Raw genomic sequence first — 20,350 nt, 5'->3', positions numbered from 1 at the left:
AACAAATGAACAAATGGCTGTCACATATTTTAATGAGTGGAAAGGCACAGTGTCTGTATATATTCTTTTTGTGTGCAAAGATCTGGTTTCTGTATATTATTATATATAGTTTTCAGTACAGGCACTATATTGCCTTAAATTGGTTGTCAGCGTGATTCTTCACACACTCAACAGTCCAACAAATTGTTTTCGCAATAGCAGAGGATGGTTTCGATCCATCGACCACGGGGTTATGGGCCCAGCACGCTCCCGCTGTAATGACATTTTAGCAACAGCAAAGGATGGTTTCAATCCATCAACCGCGGAGTTATGGGCCCAGCACGCTCCCGCTGATGAAGGGCTTTTGCCCAAAACATCGATTTTCCTGCACCTCGGATGCTGCCTAACCTGCTGTGTTTTTCCAGCACCACTCTAATCTAGACTCTGGTTTCCAGCATCTGCAGTCCTTGTTTTTACCTACTCCAACAATTGTTGTCTAACTGCCAAATCGCATTTAATGATGGACACTGCGTTGAGAGTTTTGCAAATTTGGGCAGGATGGGTATGGTCATTACCTGGCCTGTTGCAAACAGCTGACGGACTATGTTGTTTGATATGATCTGCCATTCACATAGCCATTATAGCTAGCGACACACCAGCACAGAAATTCACATGCATTACTAACATGTAGATAGGCAAAGTGTACTTTTGACTTGACAGCAACATCCCATAAGTGTCAAACACCACTTGTATTGAGACTGCATGATAGAAGTGTGAATTAATTAGCTTCATTTGTTGCTCGTACATTGAAATATCTTATCCTGCCAGGGTAACCTGAGGTCAACTGGGCACTTTTCAAGAACAAAAGTTTAGCTTCTTTCTGTGATATAAAGCGAGAAATAATCTGATCAAGATAACCATTATCACAGAGATTGGTTTTGATGCGCCCTATTTCAGCATCAAGTTGGCAGTGTGGACAAATCACTAAAGCCATATTTACAAGGTTGCCAATCTCAGAGTGCATAGAACTATGGTATCAAAACCTTTAGGGATGAGTGATTATATGTTTGAATATGCTTGAAATTCAGTCTGAATCCAAGATATTAAGTTGGAATAAAGGAAATTATGAAAGTTTGAGAGACAAATTCATTGTGGTGCATGCAGACAAAACTTATTATAGCAACTATATTTTCCTTCAAAACAAAATCCAAATCAGTCAACTGCAGTTAACAAAGATAATTAAGGATTGCATAAAATTAAAAGAAAAGGTTTGAAAAGAAATAGTAATAAACCTGTGGATTGGGAGGGTTAAAATAGAACAAATGAGAACCAAGAACTTCATAAAGAAATGGAGAATGGAATATGAATTTAAACAAAGAAAATGAATTGCATAATATTCCACTGCTCCTCTGAAAGCCTTAACTGCGACATATGTCAATTGAAATCCCAAGAATTTATAATGGAGAATAAATAAATGGCATGAAAGCCAAATAGCCAGATTGTGCTATCTTCACTGAGCAAAATACAAAGAAATCTTCCAGGATTAGAGATGCAAGGGACTAGGAAGAATAAAAAATTAACAGAAATTAGTATTAGTAAGAAGATTGTATTGGAGAACTTAATGGGACTCAAGTCAATACGCCTTTGGGAGCTAATACTCTACATCTCAGAGTGATGGAAGAGTTGGAGATCAGGGATATATTAGTTATGATCATCTAAAACTTTACAGATTCTGGAATGGTTCTTGCAGATTGGAAGGTAAGGAGGGAGAACAAAAACAAGCAATTACAGAACTGTTAGCATTATGCAGTAATAGGGGAAAAATCATTTAATAAGAATGTGATGAATGAATACTTGTATAATGATAGTTAGCTCAAATTTGTGTATTGGAAATAATTTTTGATGAACCTGTTGGAGATTTTTGAGCTGTTACTAACATGTTTGATAACGTAGACAATTAGTTTCCTCAGATTTTCATAAAAATGTTCCCAATATGAGATTGGTTAGCATAACAAAATGCATGTGAGAGGAAATGTATTAGCTTAGATTCAGAATTAGCTAACAGACAGAAAACAGACAGTAGGAATAGATGGGTCAAATAGGCTATGACTATTGAAGTACTGCAAGGATCAGTACTTTGATCCCAGCTGTTCACAATATTTGGCACTGAATTAAATGTGTGGACAAATGTCCCTATTCCTGAACCGAGAGGCCCAGGTTCAAGTCCCACCTGCTCCAATCGTGCGTAATAACATCACTGAACAGATTGATTAAAAAACTAGGTATTTTTTAAAAAAAACAAATATTTCCAAGTTAACAGGTGACTCAAAACTAGGTAGGAATGTGTGCTGTGAGGAAGATGCAAATCAGCTAGATGAGGATTTGGACAGACTTAGTGAATGGACAAGAGCATGGCAGGTGGAACATAATGTGTATGTGTTAGGTTATTCACTTTGGTAGAAGGAACAGAACGCACAGAATTTCTTAAATGGGAAGAAGTTATAAAACACTTATGTACAAAGAGGCCTGAGTGTCCTCATCATTAAGTCACTGAAGGCTAAAATGCACGTGCAGCTAGCAGTCAGGAAGGCTAAGATTATAGTGGGTATTATCGCAAGATGATTTGAGCATAGGAATAGTGAAATCTTGCTTCAATTGTATAGAACCTTAGTCAAACAGCATGGAGTATCCTGTACGGTTTTCTGCCCTTACCTTAGGAAGTTATTATTGCCTTAGAGAAAAGGTAACAAAGGTTCACAAGACTGTTACCAGGGTGGTAGTACAGTCCATAAAGAGATATTGGAGAAATTGGGCCTGTATTCTTTTGTTTCAAAGAATTAAAAGTGATTTCAAACTAAAAGGAGACACAAAGTCAAAGCTTTTCAACTAGTACTCGTCAGTTTTTGGATGCAAGAAACAGACTTGTGGAGAGGAACACCAAGTTATAGGGCATGAGAACAGGGTGATTATTGGTTGACCATCATTGGCATAATGATGCAAGAACAATTAACTATCAACTTTAGTTTTCAAAGCAGGAAGGCAGACTCTGATTGGTCAGAGCATTCTCATGGTATAACATAGAATTTGGCTGTTTCTATGAAACAATTGTAATGTATATAGGATTTCTTTTTACCTGCATTAAATAGGGTCCTGTGTAGACTGTAGCACTTGCAAATGCATCACACCATAAGCTCGACCTGTGATCTTAAATTGGCTTCCAGTGTAATTCAAAGCATAGATCAGGTTATTTAATAAATATTTTCCAATAGAAGGATCATATCTAATGGCAGACACACTATTCTGAGGATCAACAAGCATAGACTGAGCATGATTGGTATGCTGTCCGCTGAGAATTGTCAATGGGACATGTTGCTTGATACAGTCTGCCAGTAATTGGGATTTATAGCCCAAATACATGGCATCACACAGACAATGAATCTCATCCATCAAATTACTCTTTCAATCACATAAGTGGTTTGATGGCAGAATTATGTTATTGGAAAAAATTACTTGTGCATTTACTGTGAAGTTGCAGCATGAGATATCTAGCTGTTCTTCAAATCTTTTAGACATCTTCACCTACTGGGGTATCTAAGGTTAATTGGGTACTGTTAAGGCTAAAGGTGATGGACATAGAACCTTGCATGAGTTTTTCTGACATACAGCAAGTGATGATTTGATAGTCACATAGAAATAGTTTTGATACGATTATCTCAACATCCCTCCATTCAAGCCTGTTTCTTGCATATTAATCTTGATGTACAAACAGACCTCAGCGTAAAGCTTTGGCTTTTTAATCTCCTTTTGCAATATTTAAAAGATGATCTCATTGAAACCTACAAAATATGTGAAGGGATAGATAGAACATGCAGGTAAGATGCTTCGCCTAGATCGAGAGTCTCGAACTAAGGGAATACATTTCAAAATAATGGGGCAGCCACACTGGATCAAGTTGAAAAGATTTTTTCTTTTCACTCAGAGGTTGTGAATCTTTGGAATTTTCTACCCCAGAGAGTGATGAAAACTCAGTCATCATTTAAAGTAAGATTAACAGATTTCTAAACCTCAAAGATACAAAGGGATAGTGTGGGGAAAAGGTACTGAAGTGGATGATCATCCAAAATATTACTGAATGGCAGAGTAGGTTTGACGAACTGAGCTGCTTAGTTCTTCTCCTAAGTTCCTCTGTTTCTACGTTGAGTGCAGGCAACTCTTAGCTTTCAACTGGGATAAGTAATTGCTGCTTGAATCCACATGTCATGGCTGTAAGCAAGTGCTAGATCTCCTGCACTTTCTCCATTCACCAACTGTTCCTTAGGTCATAGGTTTTATTGTTAAACCTCAGTCTTTCTTTTCTGTAGGCCTGCTTTCTTTCACCTTGATTTTTTGGTGGTGTTTCCAGTTCATGAACACCTTACACTTGTGGTTTAGCTGTTGCGGAATCTCCTGGGCATTCTCATCAAATCAGTCTTAATGCTTCCTCATACAGAAATAGTACCTTCATATGAGCTGTTTAGGACACAGAAGGGCAACCAAGCACTACATCTTTGGTTCCCATACATTGATCATTATCACGCTGACTGTGAGACACTCAGTGAGTAAGTCTTTCTCGTCAACCATCGACACTGTAGTTTTTGTGGCAGCTCTTCTGCTGCCTCTGCAATTTTTGGACCAGGTTGAGAGAGATAGTAAACAGGACTAGACTATGGTCAGTCCAGCAGACATCTGTCATGGCGAGGATGAAGCAGGCATATTTCCAGTTCTTTGCTCAGATGATGACATAGTAAAGCAGGTTATCAATGTCAGGAGTGAGGTGTTACCACAAAGTTTTTTATTTGTCTCTCTGATAAAACAGGGTATTCATTATGATCAGACAACTTTCCAGGCATTTTGTCAAAAGGAGGCCTCCAGTGATGTCAACCGCACCTTTCCAGAGGTTTGAGTCCTTTTCAACTCTGGCATAAAAATCACTAAGAAAATAAGTCTATCTCCCTTTGATAAACAGGTCAATAAGCCTGGAGTACAATTTCTCTTTGTCCTCATCCATTGCTACTAGGGTTGGGGCACTGTTGTGCATTGATTACTGTGTTACACTGTTTCTGGATTAGGCTTAACCAAAGGGTCATGTGATGGTCATTTATCTAATAAGGCGACTCACTGAGAGACTCAACTAGTTTGTTTGTTTTGGTGAAGCCAGCCCCTTGAAGTCTTCTGATTTACCTTTTGAGAAGAAGGTGCAACCATTTTTTCCTCTGAGCTGGCCTTCTCTTGCCCATCTTGTCTTTGACTTTGACATCATAACACTGAAACTCCTGGACAACGAACCAGTTCAACATTCAGTTTGTTGCTTCTGGGGTTGTCTATGAGAGTTTTGGTATTCCAGGTCCTGTATGTATTACATTTTGAGAGTGAAAGATGCCTGTATATGGGTTCTTTTAACGTGAAGTCACCACTGTACGTCATGTTCACTACAGTCCTAGCAGAATATGGTTTTGGCCTTCAAAAGGATAACGGAGCCAACTGGAGACCAGGCTCTATTGCACAGATGGAAAGGTGGTGATGTAGTGGTAATGTCAATGGACTAGTAATTCAGAATACTTGGCTAGTGTTCTGGGGGCAAGGTTACAAATCCCACCATGATAAATGGTGAAATCTGAATTCAATAGGAAAAATTTGAAATAAAAAGCTAATCTAACGACAAACAAGTAACTATGATTGTTGTTAAAAAAAATGCCCCATCTAGTTTAGTAATTTCCTTCAGGGAAAGAAACTTGCTGTCTGGCCTAGATGTGACTCCAGACTCATGGCAATGTAGTTAATTTTCAACTGCCCTGTACGCAGTTAGAGATGGTAAACAATAGCTGTCCTGATGTGACTCAAGGTGTGTTATCCATATATTGAGATCATTCATATTAGAGTTTGGATTTTGAATTATAGGCATGTAGGTTTTGGTTTCCATGTTTTAAGGGATTTAATGATTAACTTGTCAGTGTTTCTGGAGCTATGATTTATTTTTAAACTAATATTAAAAATAAAACAGAAAATGCTGAAGAAATTCAGCAGCATCTGTGAAGAAAAGGTAGTGTTTCAAGTTAAAAGTTTGATATGACTCTTTTTCAGAATCCTGAGAGAAAGATCCCCTGGATTGATAATTGGAACTTCTTTACATTCGGAAAGCTTTAAAAGTGGACAGTGTAAATGTTGAACAGAATCGACTTGCTTTCTGGAAGAAGAATCAGGAATTGATTTTTTTTAAAAAGTGCTCAGAGGAAAACCTATAGCTTGCAAAGCTTTTGTTTTACAGAAACATGGAAAAATAGTAGCATGAATCAGTCCTGCCATCCCAGGAATCTTCACTGCATTCCCTCTATAACAAGAACATACTTCCTCAGATAAGGAGACGAAAACTGCACACAACATACCGGTATAGTTTCACCAGCGCCCTGTATAACTGCTGTGAGACAACTATGCTCCCACAGTTGAATTCTCTCATTATGAAGACCAACATTGCATTTCTCTTCTTTTCTGACTGCTGCATCTGCATGTTTACGTTTAGCGACTGTATATGAAGACACCCAGGTCTCATTGCTCTCTCAACTTATAGCCTATGAGATAATAATCTGCCTTCTTATTTTTGCTTCCAAAGCAGATTACTCACATTTGACATGCATTTGTCCACTCACTCAGCTTGTGCAAATTATATCAAAAATTTTAGTTTGCAGAATTCCTGGTTGGAGTTAAATGTGAAAACCCATGTATAAAAATTCCACAAATAACATTCCCACCCCCTGAGGAACCTTTCACAGGCTCTTGACTCTGCTGACTGTGCTTTTAAACAGTTTCTAGCCCCATTCACCAGTATCCAGCATCACTCCCTAGGCTCTGGTGGCACTGCTTCTCAACGTCTTTGGCTCTCCCCTCATTTCCTGGGCTGTCAGGCTTTCAGTTATCAGTGCTCTTCAGTGTTGTAACCCTGCCAGAGCAAATCATTTCTGCTCATCTCGAAAGGGATATTTTTCTTTTAATTTATCAGCTTCTTGGAATCGAATGTTGGCTCATGTAGTTCATCATAATACAGTAAACCAGAGTTGACAACCACAGGTTAGAATGTGGTAAAAGGAAAAAAAAAGTGGTTGGAGATAGTTCTATTATGGAGAGATGTAAATCCATAGACTTTATGGATTGCAGGTCAACAGGTTGTCCAAGAATAAGATATGAGAATTTACACAAGAGGCAAGAGTTAAGGAGGACCATAATTGTAGCTAATTCAGAAGATAGAAGGCCACAGAAGCTAAAATTGAGATTGAAATCACTGAGGATGAGGAGTTAATCTGTGCAAAAGCTGAGCGAAAAAGGATAATCGAACCTCAAGCCTGTGATAACTCAGGAAACTGGACCGGAAAAGAACATGATTTATTGTTGAATACCAAAATTCAGTCACTCCTCATGGTCTACATAGACCTGTCCCAGCCTGGGACAGATAGTTCTGCACGTTCACCCCTGGGCCTGCATTTTTTAATTTTTATGTCCAGAAATGCTCTTACACATAACTAAAACTTTTATTAACCACTGCCAGTAAATCACATATGTTTCCAATTGAATAATGTATGTGCAGAGGTGACTACACAAGCCTCTCAGGTCCAGGGGCAGGCTCACTGACACTGCATCAAAAGAGGGCCACACGTGTGCATCCAACTTAGTATTTAAAAGCAAAGCTCAATATGGGCAATGCAAATATTGAGTGATTTTATTTTCTATTTAACCTATTTTTCTGCTCATAGATATTATTACACATCTCTGAAACAGGTAGGACTTGAAGACAGGCCTCATAATCCATGGGTAGGGATTTTACCACTTTGCCACAAGATGGGTTCCCCCTAGGTCTGCTTTATTGTTTTAAAATGTTTTTAATTATAAAGGGCTCAAGAGATGAGTTCCAACTGGCCAAGCCATCACCAGTTACCAAGGGAACTCAAATGCAACGTTTTCCACAAGGAGATTAATTAGAATTCCTCATGGGCCTTATAGGGGCTATCACAAAGCCCATTTATTGTTCACTATTTTCTTTCGCATCTGAGAGAGAAAAAAAATGCTTACCCTGAAGGTCAATGTTATCCAGTGTCCAGGGCTCATCTGAATCAAAATGCGTGTCGCCACCCATTCCAGGGCCAGGGAAATAGGCATGAGCAAGGAAACCACCCTCACCATCAAATGGGGAACTGTCCCCATGGAAACCAGAGGCAAAGAAGACCACGATGTCTGCATTCTTCCTGCGGCCATATCGAATATCGTAATAAGGAATCTCTTCAAAGATTAATGGTGTAGCTTTCTGCCAGACTGAAAAAGCCTTCCGGATGGCCTGGTATGACTTATGTTCCCCCACTTTGGGTGTATAGTTCTGAATACTGTGTGGAGAAATAGTAACTGTTAATTTGGAACTGCACTTCTTAGTATAAGTTTTGAAGAAAGATATTGTGCACATAAATCAAACTTAAAAAAATGATGCCTCATGCTCAGATAGAGCACACATTTTAAAAAGAGTTAATTGTAGACAGACTCACACTATAAACAGATGTAGCAATACACAAACAAACAGAATGCCATAACATTTGAATGAGGTTTTAGGATTGTTTGAGTTGTTTACCTGAATGTGACACGTTCCCGGTTCCACTTTTGTCCTGTGAGGGCATACCGTTTACGACGCAGATTTGTCTTGATTTCTGTACCAAAGTTGTCAGGAACACCACAGCGGGGTTTCTTCATCCACCTGGCAGGGGTTATCAAAATAAAAGTTGAAGTGAAACCTACATCCTGTTCTCGACCATTATTGATGATGCTGCTTGTTTGTTCAGGCCACCCTGAATATGCTTTCCATTTCTAACTGGGTTTGCCCACACTGATAAGATTAAAGCTTTCTAGAGAACCTGACAGCAGCCGAACATGCTTACAACTGAAACTTAAATACTTTGAATTGGATTTCCCTCTGGGTTATTTCTTCAAAGGCTTGAACTCACCACTGGTAAGGTTATGGATTGGATCTCCAGCTGATACCCTGATCTACTTCCCCATATTGGGGGTCATAATGCATGCAGGGTAGATTTCTGACAGCACTCCTACAAGACAGATGGAGCTCACAACCTCATGGGTGCAAAAGTAGCTGATACCACACCAAACGCTTGCTGTAGCATTAGTAAAGGAAGCAATAAGCTTTTGAAAAAAGCTGAATTGTATTTGGAATTTTTTTTACTTTCAAGACAGACTGTACGTGGGCCAAGGGATTTCTGATAAGATTTAATATTAAATTTGCTCCAAACTTTTCCAGAAAAGACAGACTCCTGCTGCCTTAGGATCTCTCGTTTTACTGATATTTCCATATAATAAAACAGGTGGTGCTATGCAGTAGGGTGGGAGGTGACAGTGGGTGTGAGAGATAATGGGAAGCGGAGAAAAAGCACCTCATGGTACTGACAGAGGTTGAAATGGAACAGCAAATCTTCCTGTCTGACCAAACAAAGTTATCTGAGACTGGGAACAGAAAGTGCGCTTTGATATCTTGACCATGTTATGCTTTGATCTGGCAGTCCTTGATACTAATGTTGAATGCGTGATTTTGGAAAATGTTGCATTCATTTGAAACATTTCTTGTTTTATCTTGTAAATTCACTTCATGTTTAAAGGTTAAAATTTTAAAAAATCAAAAGCTAACTAAATACAAACTAAACCAATGATATTAACAGCCCCAGGACATCACTGCAGGCATTCCTCGGGTTAGTGAGTTCAGCCAATCCCTGTTCAGCTCCTTCATTAAGATCATAAAGGCCAGAAGTGGGGCTATTCACTGAAGGTAAAACAATGCACAACTCAATTCACGACTTTTCAAACACAGAAACAGTCACAGAGTCCTACAGCACAGAAAGACCCTTCATACTCACACTGGTCATCAAGCATTCATCTTTTCTAATCCTTTTTTCCAGGTCTTGGTCCATAGCCTTGTATGTTATAGTATTCCAACTGTTTATCTGAATAGTTCTTAAATGTCATAAGGATTCCTGCCTCTACCATCTTCTAGGGAGTGAATTCCAGGTATCTACAACCATCTGAGTGAAAAATATTTTTCCTAAAATCCCCTCTAAGCTTCCTGCTCCTTATCTTAAAACTATGCCCCTGGTTACAGATCCCTCTACTAAAGGAGAAAGGTTTGTAAAATCATGAGGGGCATGGTTAGGGTAAATAGTCAAGGTCTTTTCCCTGGATTTGGGGAGTCCAGAATTAGTGGGCATTGATTTAGGGTGAGAGGGGAAAGATTTAAAAGGGATCTAAGGGGCAACTTTATCATGCAGAGGATGGTGCGCATTTGGAATGAACTGCCCGAGGAAGTGATGGAGGCGGGTACAATTACAACAATTCAAAGGCATCTGGATGGGTATTTGAATAGGAAAGATTTAGAGGGATATGGGCCAAATGCTGGCAAATGGGACTAGATTAATTTAGGCTATCTGGTCAGCATGGGCGAGTTGGACCAAAGGGTCTGTTTCCATGCTGCACATCTCTATGAATCTATGACCTATCCTGTCTATGCCACCCCTCCCGCTCCCCCTCCCCACCACCGAACTTTGTCCACCTCAATAAGATGCCCACTCAGCCTTCTCAGTTCTGAGGAAAACAATCTAAGCCCTTTTTAGTTTTGCTTCATTGTTAAATCCCTCCAGCCCAGGCAACATCCTGTTGAACCTTTTGTGCATCCTCTCTAGTGCAATTACATCTTTCCTTTACTGTGGTAAACAGAATTGCTGACAGCACGCCAACTGTGGCCTAACTAATATTACATACAGCTTCATCATAACATCTTTGCTTCTGTATTCAATGCCTTGAATAATGAAGGCAAGCAGCCTGGATTACTTCTTCACTACCTTATCTATCTGTTTACTGCCTTCAAGTAGATGAAGATTATCGTGATCCTATGTGCTTCCAAGTGTCCTAAATTCAATGTGTATTCCCTTGCCTTGTCAGTCTTTTCAAAATGCATCGCCTCACATAGAGTCGAAGAGTCGTAGAGATGTACAGACCCTTTGGTCCAACCCGTCCATATTTCCCAATCCAATCTACTCCCACCTGCCAGCACCCGGCCTATATCCCTCCAAACCCTTTCTATTCATATACCAATTCAGATACCTTTTAAATGTTGCAATGGTACCAGCCTCCACCACATCCTTTAGCAGCTCATTCCATACACGTACCATCCTCTGCATGAAAAAGTTGCCCCTTAAGTCTCTTTTATATCTTTCCCCTCTCACCCTAAACCTAAGCCCTCTAGTTCTGGACTCCCCGACCCCAAGGGCAAAACTTTGACTATTTGTCCTATCCATGCCCCTCATAATTTTGTAAACCTCTATAAGGTCACCTCTCAGCCTTGGACGCTCCAGGGAAAACAGCCCCAGCCTGTTCAGCCTCTCCCTGTAGCTCAGATCTTCAACCCTGGCAACATCCTTGTAAATATTTTCTGAACCCTTTCAAGTTTCACAATATCTTTCTAATAGTAAGGAGACCAGAATTGCATGTAATATTCCAACAGTGGCCTAACCAATGTCCTCTTCATGACCTCCCAACCTCTGTACTCAATATTCTGACCAATAAAGGAAAGCATACCAAACACCCTCTTCACTATCCTATCTACCTGCGACTCCAATTTCAAAGAGCTATGAAGCTGCACTCCAAGATCTCTTTGTTCAGCAACACTCCCTAGGACCTTACCATTAACTGTATAAGTCCTGCTAAGATTTGCTTTCCCAAAAAACAGCACCCAGCATAGCCATAGAGATATATAGCATGGAAACAGACCCTTTGGTCCAATTTGTCCATGCCGCCCAGATATCCTAACCTAATATAGTCCCATTGGCCAGCATTTGGCCCATATCCCTCTAAACTCCTCCTATTCATGTACCCATCCAGATGCCTGTTAAATGCTGTAATTGTACCAGCCTCCACCACTTCCTCTGGCAGTTTACTTCGTACACACACCACCCTCTGCGTAAAACAGTTGCTCCTTAGGTCCCTTTTATATCTTTCCCTTCTCACCCTGAACCTATGCCCTCTAGTTCTGGAATCCATCGCCCTAGGGAAAAGACCTTGTCTGTTTATTCTATCCATGCTCCTCATGATTTTATAAACCTCGATAAGGTCACCCCTCAGCCTCCGATGCACCAGGTAAAACAGCCCCAGCCTATTCAACATCTCCCTTTTGCTCTGAGGATTAAATTCTATTTGCCACTCATCCGGCCAACCCATCTATATCATCCTATAATCTAAGGTTTTCTTCCCTGTTTCTGTCATCTAAGAACTTACAGATCATGTCTTGATCTAATGTACACAACTGTGTGGTACACCACTAGACATAGACTTGCAGAGAGAATGGTAAGCATGACTCCTTGACTCATTGGCAGTACCACTGTTTAATTCCCCATTATCAACACCTTAGGGGGTCACCATTGATCAAAAACTGGATGAACAAGATATATTATGGCTACAAGAACAGGTCAGAAGTTAGGAATTCTGCGGTAAGTAACTCAATGCCTGCACACCATCTAAAAGGCGTAAGTCAGGAGTGAGTTGAGATACTCTCCACTTGCCTGGACGAATACAGCTCCAATAACACTGAAGAAGCTTGACACCATCCAGGATAAAGCAATCCACTAGGCACACCATCCACCACTTTCGGCACTCCCTTCAACTATGATGCACAGTGACAGCAATGTGCACCATCTACAAGATGCACTGCATCAAGTCACCAAACAGCTCCAAGCTCCAACAGCATGTTCAAACCTGCAAGCTCTACCTATTAGAAGGATGAGGACAGAAAATGCAAGGGAACACCACCTACAAGATCCCCTCAAAACCATAGGCTATCCCGACTTGAAAGCATACTACCAATCCTTCAATGTTACTGGGTCTAAATCCTGCAACTCTCTTTCTAGCTTCACTGTGGGTGGCCCTACACCTCAAAGACTGCAGCTCTCCACAACATTCTCCAGAGCAATTAGGGATGGGCAATAAATATTGGTCTAGCCAGTAACGCAACCCATGGACAAATTTTTTAAAAAAGCTTAGCAAGGGTATACATTACTCATAATAACGAAGCAAATAACTGCAGAGCCTGCAGACATTCATCTTTGATATACAAAGTCAAAGCAGGCACTTCAACATAAAGTTACTTTAACAAACACTTATGTTAAGTCTATGCACATCACACTTGGAGAACAGGATGGCTGGAAATGGCAGAAGTTCCAATAAAGTTAGAGTCCATTTCAATCTCTGAAACAATACCTAGAAGCATCTCATCTTTTTCCTGGGCAGCAATTAGTCGTTTGTGATAATATTTCATTTGAATAATCTATCACATTAACACAAGGTGCCATGACAACTGCAGAATCAGTGCACATTTCAACCACTGATTATGTGCAGTAAATATTAACTGATCAAAATTATTGTAAAGCAATTCACCAGTCTCTGCTTACTCATTTCACTTAGTAACTGTTGGACCTGGGAGCATCTTCAAGAAGTAAACTACAACATCCAATCTTGTAATAATAGAAACAGATATCCTACAACAAGGTATCAAAAGATGAGGACTTTGATTTTGTATCGGTAACATTCAGAAGAAATGCAGATATTACCTTTTTGTAAATTGCTGGGAGCCATAAACAATGCAATTGTAGCCAGTCTACTTTACTCATGCAGCACGAACAGAATAGAAGACACAACTTTAAAACACATTATAGGGAATTAAGTTGATTACAATTAATCAGTTTTAAATAAAACTGCAGGAATTCCGACTGAATAATGAAACTGCATGTCAAAAAGCATACTTTTAGGATTATCAAAGTTTTCCTCAGATACAACCATTCCCAAAATTGATGAAGTGATGGGGCACTGTGTCATCTGTGAAACTGGAGACCATGGTAAGCAGCTTCTGGTCCTGGTAGTGGTGATCTTGGAGATGGGAAGCATCATCCAATCCCAAGACCTCTACAATCCAGAAGGACAAGAGTAGCCAATGCATGGGTACATCATCACCTGAAAGTTTCCTTCCAAGCCAGAAGCAATCCTACCCTATAAATATATCATTGTCCCTTCACTGTTTCTGGCTCAAAAACTTTGGGTTCCCTTCTGAACAGTACTATAGTGTACCTTCACCAGGTGGACTGCAGTATTTCAAGAAAGCAACTCACCAGCACTTTATCAAGGTAAATAAGGCATATGCAATGAATGCTGGTTTTGTCAATGCTGCTTATACCTCATGAAAGAATAAAAATTATATGTTGTGAAGCAAAAATATAATATGGTGGGAGTTCAATATTAGATTAGATTAGATTACTTACAGTGTGGAAACAGGCCCTTCGGCCCAACAAGTCCACACCGACCCGCCGAAGCGCAACCCACCCATACCCCCTACATTTACCCCTTACCTAACACTACGGGCAATTTAGCATGGCCAATTCACCTGACCCGCACATCTTTGGACTGTGGGAGGAAACCGGAGCACCCGGAGGAAACCCACACAGACACGGGGGAGAATGTGCAAACTCCACACAGTCAGTCGCCTGAGGCGGGAATTGAACCCAGGTCTCTGACGCTGTGAGGCAGCAGAGAATATATTGAGCCATTTGGCAAATAGTTTACTACAGGTCAAACATCTTGTATTATTATGTTGTATCGAGGGTGGCATGTATCTGGGTGTTGATCAGAGACTGGTCTAAGACTGAATTATTTTCAAGCAAGCTCTTACAGTTTTGTGTTTTCATCCAGTTCCCCTGTTACTTGAATTCCGTAGAACCTCTGCATGTTAGCAATGGCATTGGAGAGTGTCTGCGCTGATCTCATCGTGGACATTCGTAAGCCACCTTGAGGAATGTATCCATACGTCTGTAGCCAAGACTAAAATACAAACAAACAGACTGGTGTGCGATCTAATTAATTCAATCATGTACATACTTGTACCAGAACAGCGATTAAAATCAGTTTGACAAATGGATAGAGTGGTGGATTAATCATAATTGAGCCTTGTTAACATCTTAACAGACATTCACTACAGTAAATCCTCTGTATCTGCAAAGTATGAATTTTTTGGCCTATCTGTGCCAAACAAACCACCAAAAACCAACACTATGGGCAAAAATCGCTTATCTGTGATTCTGAACTATTTTTAACCTATTTTTAATGAGCTCTGCACTCACAAATTTCAACATTCATGGGGGTTCTCAGAAACAGAAACCTTGCAGATATGGAGGAATGACTGTTTTAATCAACAGAATGGCAACAACAATGTGTAACAACGTTTCCATCAAAACCATCATAATCATTGTTAGTCATGTCGAACAAAAATAAGTCCATCTGCTGATGCCATCATTCAAGTCTGCTTGTTTCGTTCATGCTCAATGTGCATTCACAGGCCACAGATTCAGCAAACATCCAAGTAAAACCTCAGAATAAAATCATAAGATGCCGAAAAGGCTGAAATAATATTAGAAAAAGAACTGCAGTAAAAGAAAACATGATCTCAACTGACGGCTACCAAGTGAGTTGGAGGGGAAGGGAGTCTTTCAGGCGGAACAGTTGTGGCTTTGGTTGTTTGAAGGCTGGCATACTTTGAAAGACAATCTTTGATAAAGACAGTGACTTTGACTTATAGGTCTTATTTTTGACTTGGAAATTCTCAGATTCACTTTCTGCTACAACTGTACTAGAAGACCAACTGTTCTTGGTAAGGATTCTGTCCATACTTCATAACCTGTTTCTTACATTGCTTGAACCAAAGCTGCAAGTGGCTCTTAAGTGAGGCAGCAATCGGGGTACAGAGCTGTGAATGACCTGTATGCTTTTGTACATCACCTAAAAGGGGAGATAATTCAAAATAGCAGGAAAATATACATACATATACATCTTTAAAGGCCAATGTAAAATGCACCCTCTCTGTCTCCCTTTCGGAGAGACTTTATGATGTGGTGTTAAATTCCTGAGTCATCACATTTTCCCAACTATAACGATAATAGTTCAAAGGGTTTTGCAATCAAGACAGGAAGATGATGTTGAGACGGCAACCACATCAACTATGATATTACTTAACTTTGAGTAGGCTTTGAGCAGGCTCAGTGTTGAAAAACTAACTCTTAATTCCTATGTTCCCTCAAGTAATCTTTTTATTAAATATAAAACATATTTGAGTTTGAGGAAGCAACATAATAAATTTACTTAGCAAAAATGCTTTTAACATTTAAGTTAGAAAGTGCTAAATGTAAAATAATAGAATAGCAGGATTGGTCTCGAAATTGCTGCTCATGTCAGTGCTTCAAGAATCTAAAGATTCTCAAACTGATGACAGATTCCTTTCTGGCACTTCTGGTGAGACCCTTTCTTGTTCTCATGCTTCAAGGGGCAATTGTTGTCATGCTTACACTAGAGGCATTCAGAGTGAACAGATTGTATGTAACATCACTCAAAATCTAATGCTGTTTTGGTAGACAATCTGTCATTATCGATTTCCTGTATTATCGCGGCACTTTCAGGTGAGATATTTTTGACTTTTAGTGGAAGCAATGCTTACTGTGCTGTTGGAGAAGCTCTCAAATATTATTGGCACTGAGAAGGGAGTGGTGCTGTTTTTTTTCCAAGGAATTCAGTAAAGTCTGAGGATGCCTCGCAAAGTGCTATCCAAATATGGCTGGTAGAAGGCTGCTGACTTTCATACGAGATACTACAGATGGCCTTACAGAACAGCCTTGAACAGCTGTGGGCTGTAACAGCCTGGTTTCAAACTGCATCACATTAGCTTGGGTGAAGCAATCTGGACGGGCTGGCTAAGGGACATCAGTACTACTAGAAAAGCAGTAGTAATAAGATCATGAATGCTGTCCTTTTGAGAGAGAATAGTGGATCTGTGTACTTCGAAGCAACAGCCACTTTCTCCAAGATGATGTCAGCAATCTTAGTAATCTGCATGGGGATAGGTTACTGGACTGCCTTGGAAAGCCAGCATGCCCCTTGAAGAACTGACGTTGAGAGTCATGATGGTAGCAGCACTGCAACAAGCAAGGATTGCATGGCAATATATTCCAATCTTATAGCCTCAGTCTGCAATTCTACTGTAGAATTCAAGTGGCTTCTGCACACTGTGCCACAATAGAAGCCAAGGCATTAGTCACCAGATGTTGAAACATGGAATAGGCCACCACTTTAACAATGGAAAGGAAGATATAATTTTCACAACCTTCAGTATCTGGAAGTGGGCTTGGAGGGCATATAAAACAGGTTGTCAGCACACAGCATTCCTAGCTACCTTGGCTTCAAATGACAGAGGCAAGAAATATGTCAGGCAGCTTGTCCTTCTTTAGACCTTTTGAAGCCTTTAAGTGACAATAAACTGACTTTTTAGTAGCTCAAAACAGTTCTGTCATAAATTTTGAGTCTGTGGGAGAAAGCAGGGGAATGATGAATAGCCTAGCATTTTTCAATGCATCAGCTGTTGTTGAGTGTGAAGGTGTGGATTCTTTCTTTGGGGTCTCCTGTCCTCATTAGGGCCACATTATCCCTTTAGCCTTACCCTTTCACTCTCTAAATGTGAAGCCTCAACATCTGCTAGACTGACCCATTTAAAATTCTTTGACATACCTGAGTTCCAAGATCCAGGTCAGCAATAGCCTTGGCATCCCAGCAGAGGGCAATACAAAATTCTGGTGTGATTGGAACTACAACGCCGTCTAGAGCAAAACTGACTATCCCAAATTATTGCTGTGGGCAGCCAGATTTAGACTGCTGCACTGCTAACTGGTTTTACAGCTGGGGACTAATCTGTTCCCCTGCAGTAATCCTCCCAGTGAACTCCAAGCATGACATAAAGTTCTGTTCCAGTGTAAGTGAGTCATGTGATTTGTTCTGAAAACTGTTCGACAGTAAGAGGTTTGATTGTTAGAGATCAAACGCAAGCTCAGATTGTTTTATTGGAAGATATTTATGAGTGGAGACAATGGCAGCAGGTACTGAGTTTACAATGAGTAGACTCGGTTTCCAATGTCACAGAAAGGAGTTATAGCTATGGGGTATAAACAATTATGTTGTAAGCTACCTATTTGCATCTAAGATAAAATAGAATTGGCATCAAGGATTGCTAATGAACAGCTCTATTTGAATGCAAGTTTAATATGTTTCATTCTCTGCTCTCCTTACCAACTCCAACCTGTCTCCCTTTGAACGTGTTGCACTTTGTACTCTCAGGCTGAATTTCCTATATTGTAGAAGTTATCACTGCCCAGAAATTGAACTGGACGACCTATTTAAGTACTATGGCTATGAAAGCAATTCAGAGGTTACAAATCCTGCAGTGACAGACTCACCTGATTCCCCGAAGCCTACTTACTATCTACAAAGCGCAAGTCATGAATATGATGGAATAGTCCCCATTTGCCTAGGTGAATGCAGTTCCATTAACACTCAACAAGCTTGATAGCATCCAGGACAAAGCAGTTTGCTTGATTGGCACAACGTCCATAAACATTCACTCCTTCTATCACAAGCATTCAGTAGCTGCAGTGTATACCCACCTACAAGTTGCAATGAAAAATTTTACCAAAGCTCCTTAGACATCATCTTCCAAACCCATGATCACTACCATCTAAAAGGACAAGAACAGCTAATACATGAGTACACTATCACTTGTTAAGTTCCCTTGCAAGCTGCTCACAATCCTGACTTGTGAATATTTTTTATGGTGGAAGGGTCCTCATTGGGTCGGTGGGAGAAGAAGAAATGGAGGGCTTTGAGGTCTTTGTCATGGTAGATGGACATATACAAGGACTGGATATCCATGGTTAATATGAGGCATTGGGGACCGGGGAACCGAAAGTCATGGATGAGGTGGAGGGCATAGGTGGTGTCCTGAATGCATGAAGGGAGATCCTGGACCAAAGGGGACAGGACGATGTCAAGGTATGCCGAGATAAGTTTGGGGGGGGCGGGAGCAGGTGGAGACGATGGGTCAACAAGGCCAGTCAAGTTTGTGAATTTTAGATAAGAGATAAAACAGAGTGGTGTGGACTATGAGGTTGGAGGTTGCCTCTTTGTAGGGTACATGGAACGGTCCATCTTCCGCAGTTACACCAGCACCATTCCCACCTTTTCCTTCGCTACATTGACAACTGTATCAGCACCACCTCGTGCTTTGACAAGGAGGCTGAACAGTTCATCAACTTCAGAAACACCTTCCGCCCTGACCTCAAGTTCAACTGGACCATTTCGGACACCACCCTCTCCTTCCTGGTCCTCTCCATCTCCATTTCTGGCGACTGACTCAACATAGACATCTACTTCAAACTCACTGATTTCCACAGCCAAGTGGTCTACACCTTCTCCCACCCTGTCTCCTGTAAAAATGCTATCCTTTACTCCAAATTCCCTGCCTCCACAGCATCTGCTCCCAGGAGGACCAATTCCACCACAGAATATCCCAGATGGCCTCCTACTGCAAGGACAATTTCCCCTTCCACATGGTCAATAATGCCCTCCAGTGCATCTCCTCCACTTCCTGCACCTCCACCCTTGAATGCCACCCCTCCAACTGGAACAAAGACAGAAGCCTCCTAGTCCTCACCTTTCACCCCACCAATGCATCAACATCCACCATTTCCACCACAGTCAGACCATTGGAGATGTATTTCCCTCACCACGCCTTTCAGCATTCCACAGAGACCATTCCCTCCAGAACTCCCTTCTTAGATCCACAGTCCCCCCACCAACACACCCTCCACATCCAGCAGGTTCCCTTGTCACTGACAACTCTCCCCTCACCTCCACCCAAGGCCCCAAATGATCCTTCCACATCCAATAGAGATTTCCCTGCATATCCAAACACTTCATCTACTGTGTCCCTTGCTCGCGATGTGGTCTCCTCAACATTGGGAAGACAGGATGCTTACTTGCAGTACGTTTCAGAGAACATCTCCAGGACACACACACTAAACAACCCACCGCTCTGTGGCTCATCACTTCAACGCCCCTTCCCACTGCCAGGACATGCAAGCCCTGAGCCTTCTCCACTGCCAAATCCTTGCCACCCCGACGTTAGAGGAAGAACACCTCATCTTCGGCCTTGGGACACTCCAACCACATGGAATCAATGTTGATTTCACCAGTTTCCTCATCACCCGTACCCCCAGCCTTATCCCAGATCCAACCTTCCAATTCAGCACTGCTCTCTTGTTCTGTCCTACCTGTCCATCTTCCTTCCCACCTATCCACTCCACCCTCCAGTCTGACCTATCAACATTGCTCCCCCCCCCACCTTCATCGAGCTATCGTATTCCTACCTTCCCCCCAGCTCAACCCC

The 20,350-nt window shown here is 41.0% G+C and overlaps 1 protein-coding gene across 1 annotated transcript in view; it reads right to left on the bottom strand.

Moving 5' to 3' along the window:
* Positions 1–20,350, bottom strand: part of mmp15b (matrix metallopeptidase 15b) — a 105,366-nt gene that overhangs the window by 39,698 nt on the left and 45,318 nt on the right. The window contains exons 2-4 of the mRNA XM_060838225.1: positions 14,762–14,910; positions 8,624–8,746; positions 8,077–8,384 (exon numbers count right to left, since the gene is read on the bottom strand). Of these exons, the coding sequence (XP_060694208.1) occupies positions 8,077–8,384; positions 8,624–8,746; positions 14,762–14,910 (580 nt within the window). The remainder of the gene's footprint in view (positions 1–8,076; positions 8,385–8,623; positions 8,747–14,761; positions 14,911–20,350) is intronic.

This window comes from Hemiscyllium ocellatum, chromosome 17 (assembly GCF_020745735.1).
Source record: "Hemiscyllium ocellatum isolate sHemOce1 chromosome 17, sHemOce1.pat.X.cur, whole genome shotgun sequence".
Classification (NCBI taxonomy): domain Eukaryota; kingdom Metazoa; phylum Chordata; class Chondrichthyes; order Orectolobiformes; family Hemiscylliidae; genus Hemiscyllium; species Hemiscyllium ocellatum.
Note: the sequence above shows the minus strand (reverse complement) of the source record. Positions and strands in the feature narration are given on the sequence as shown.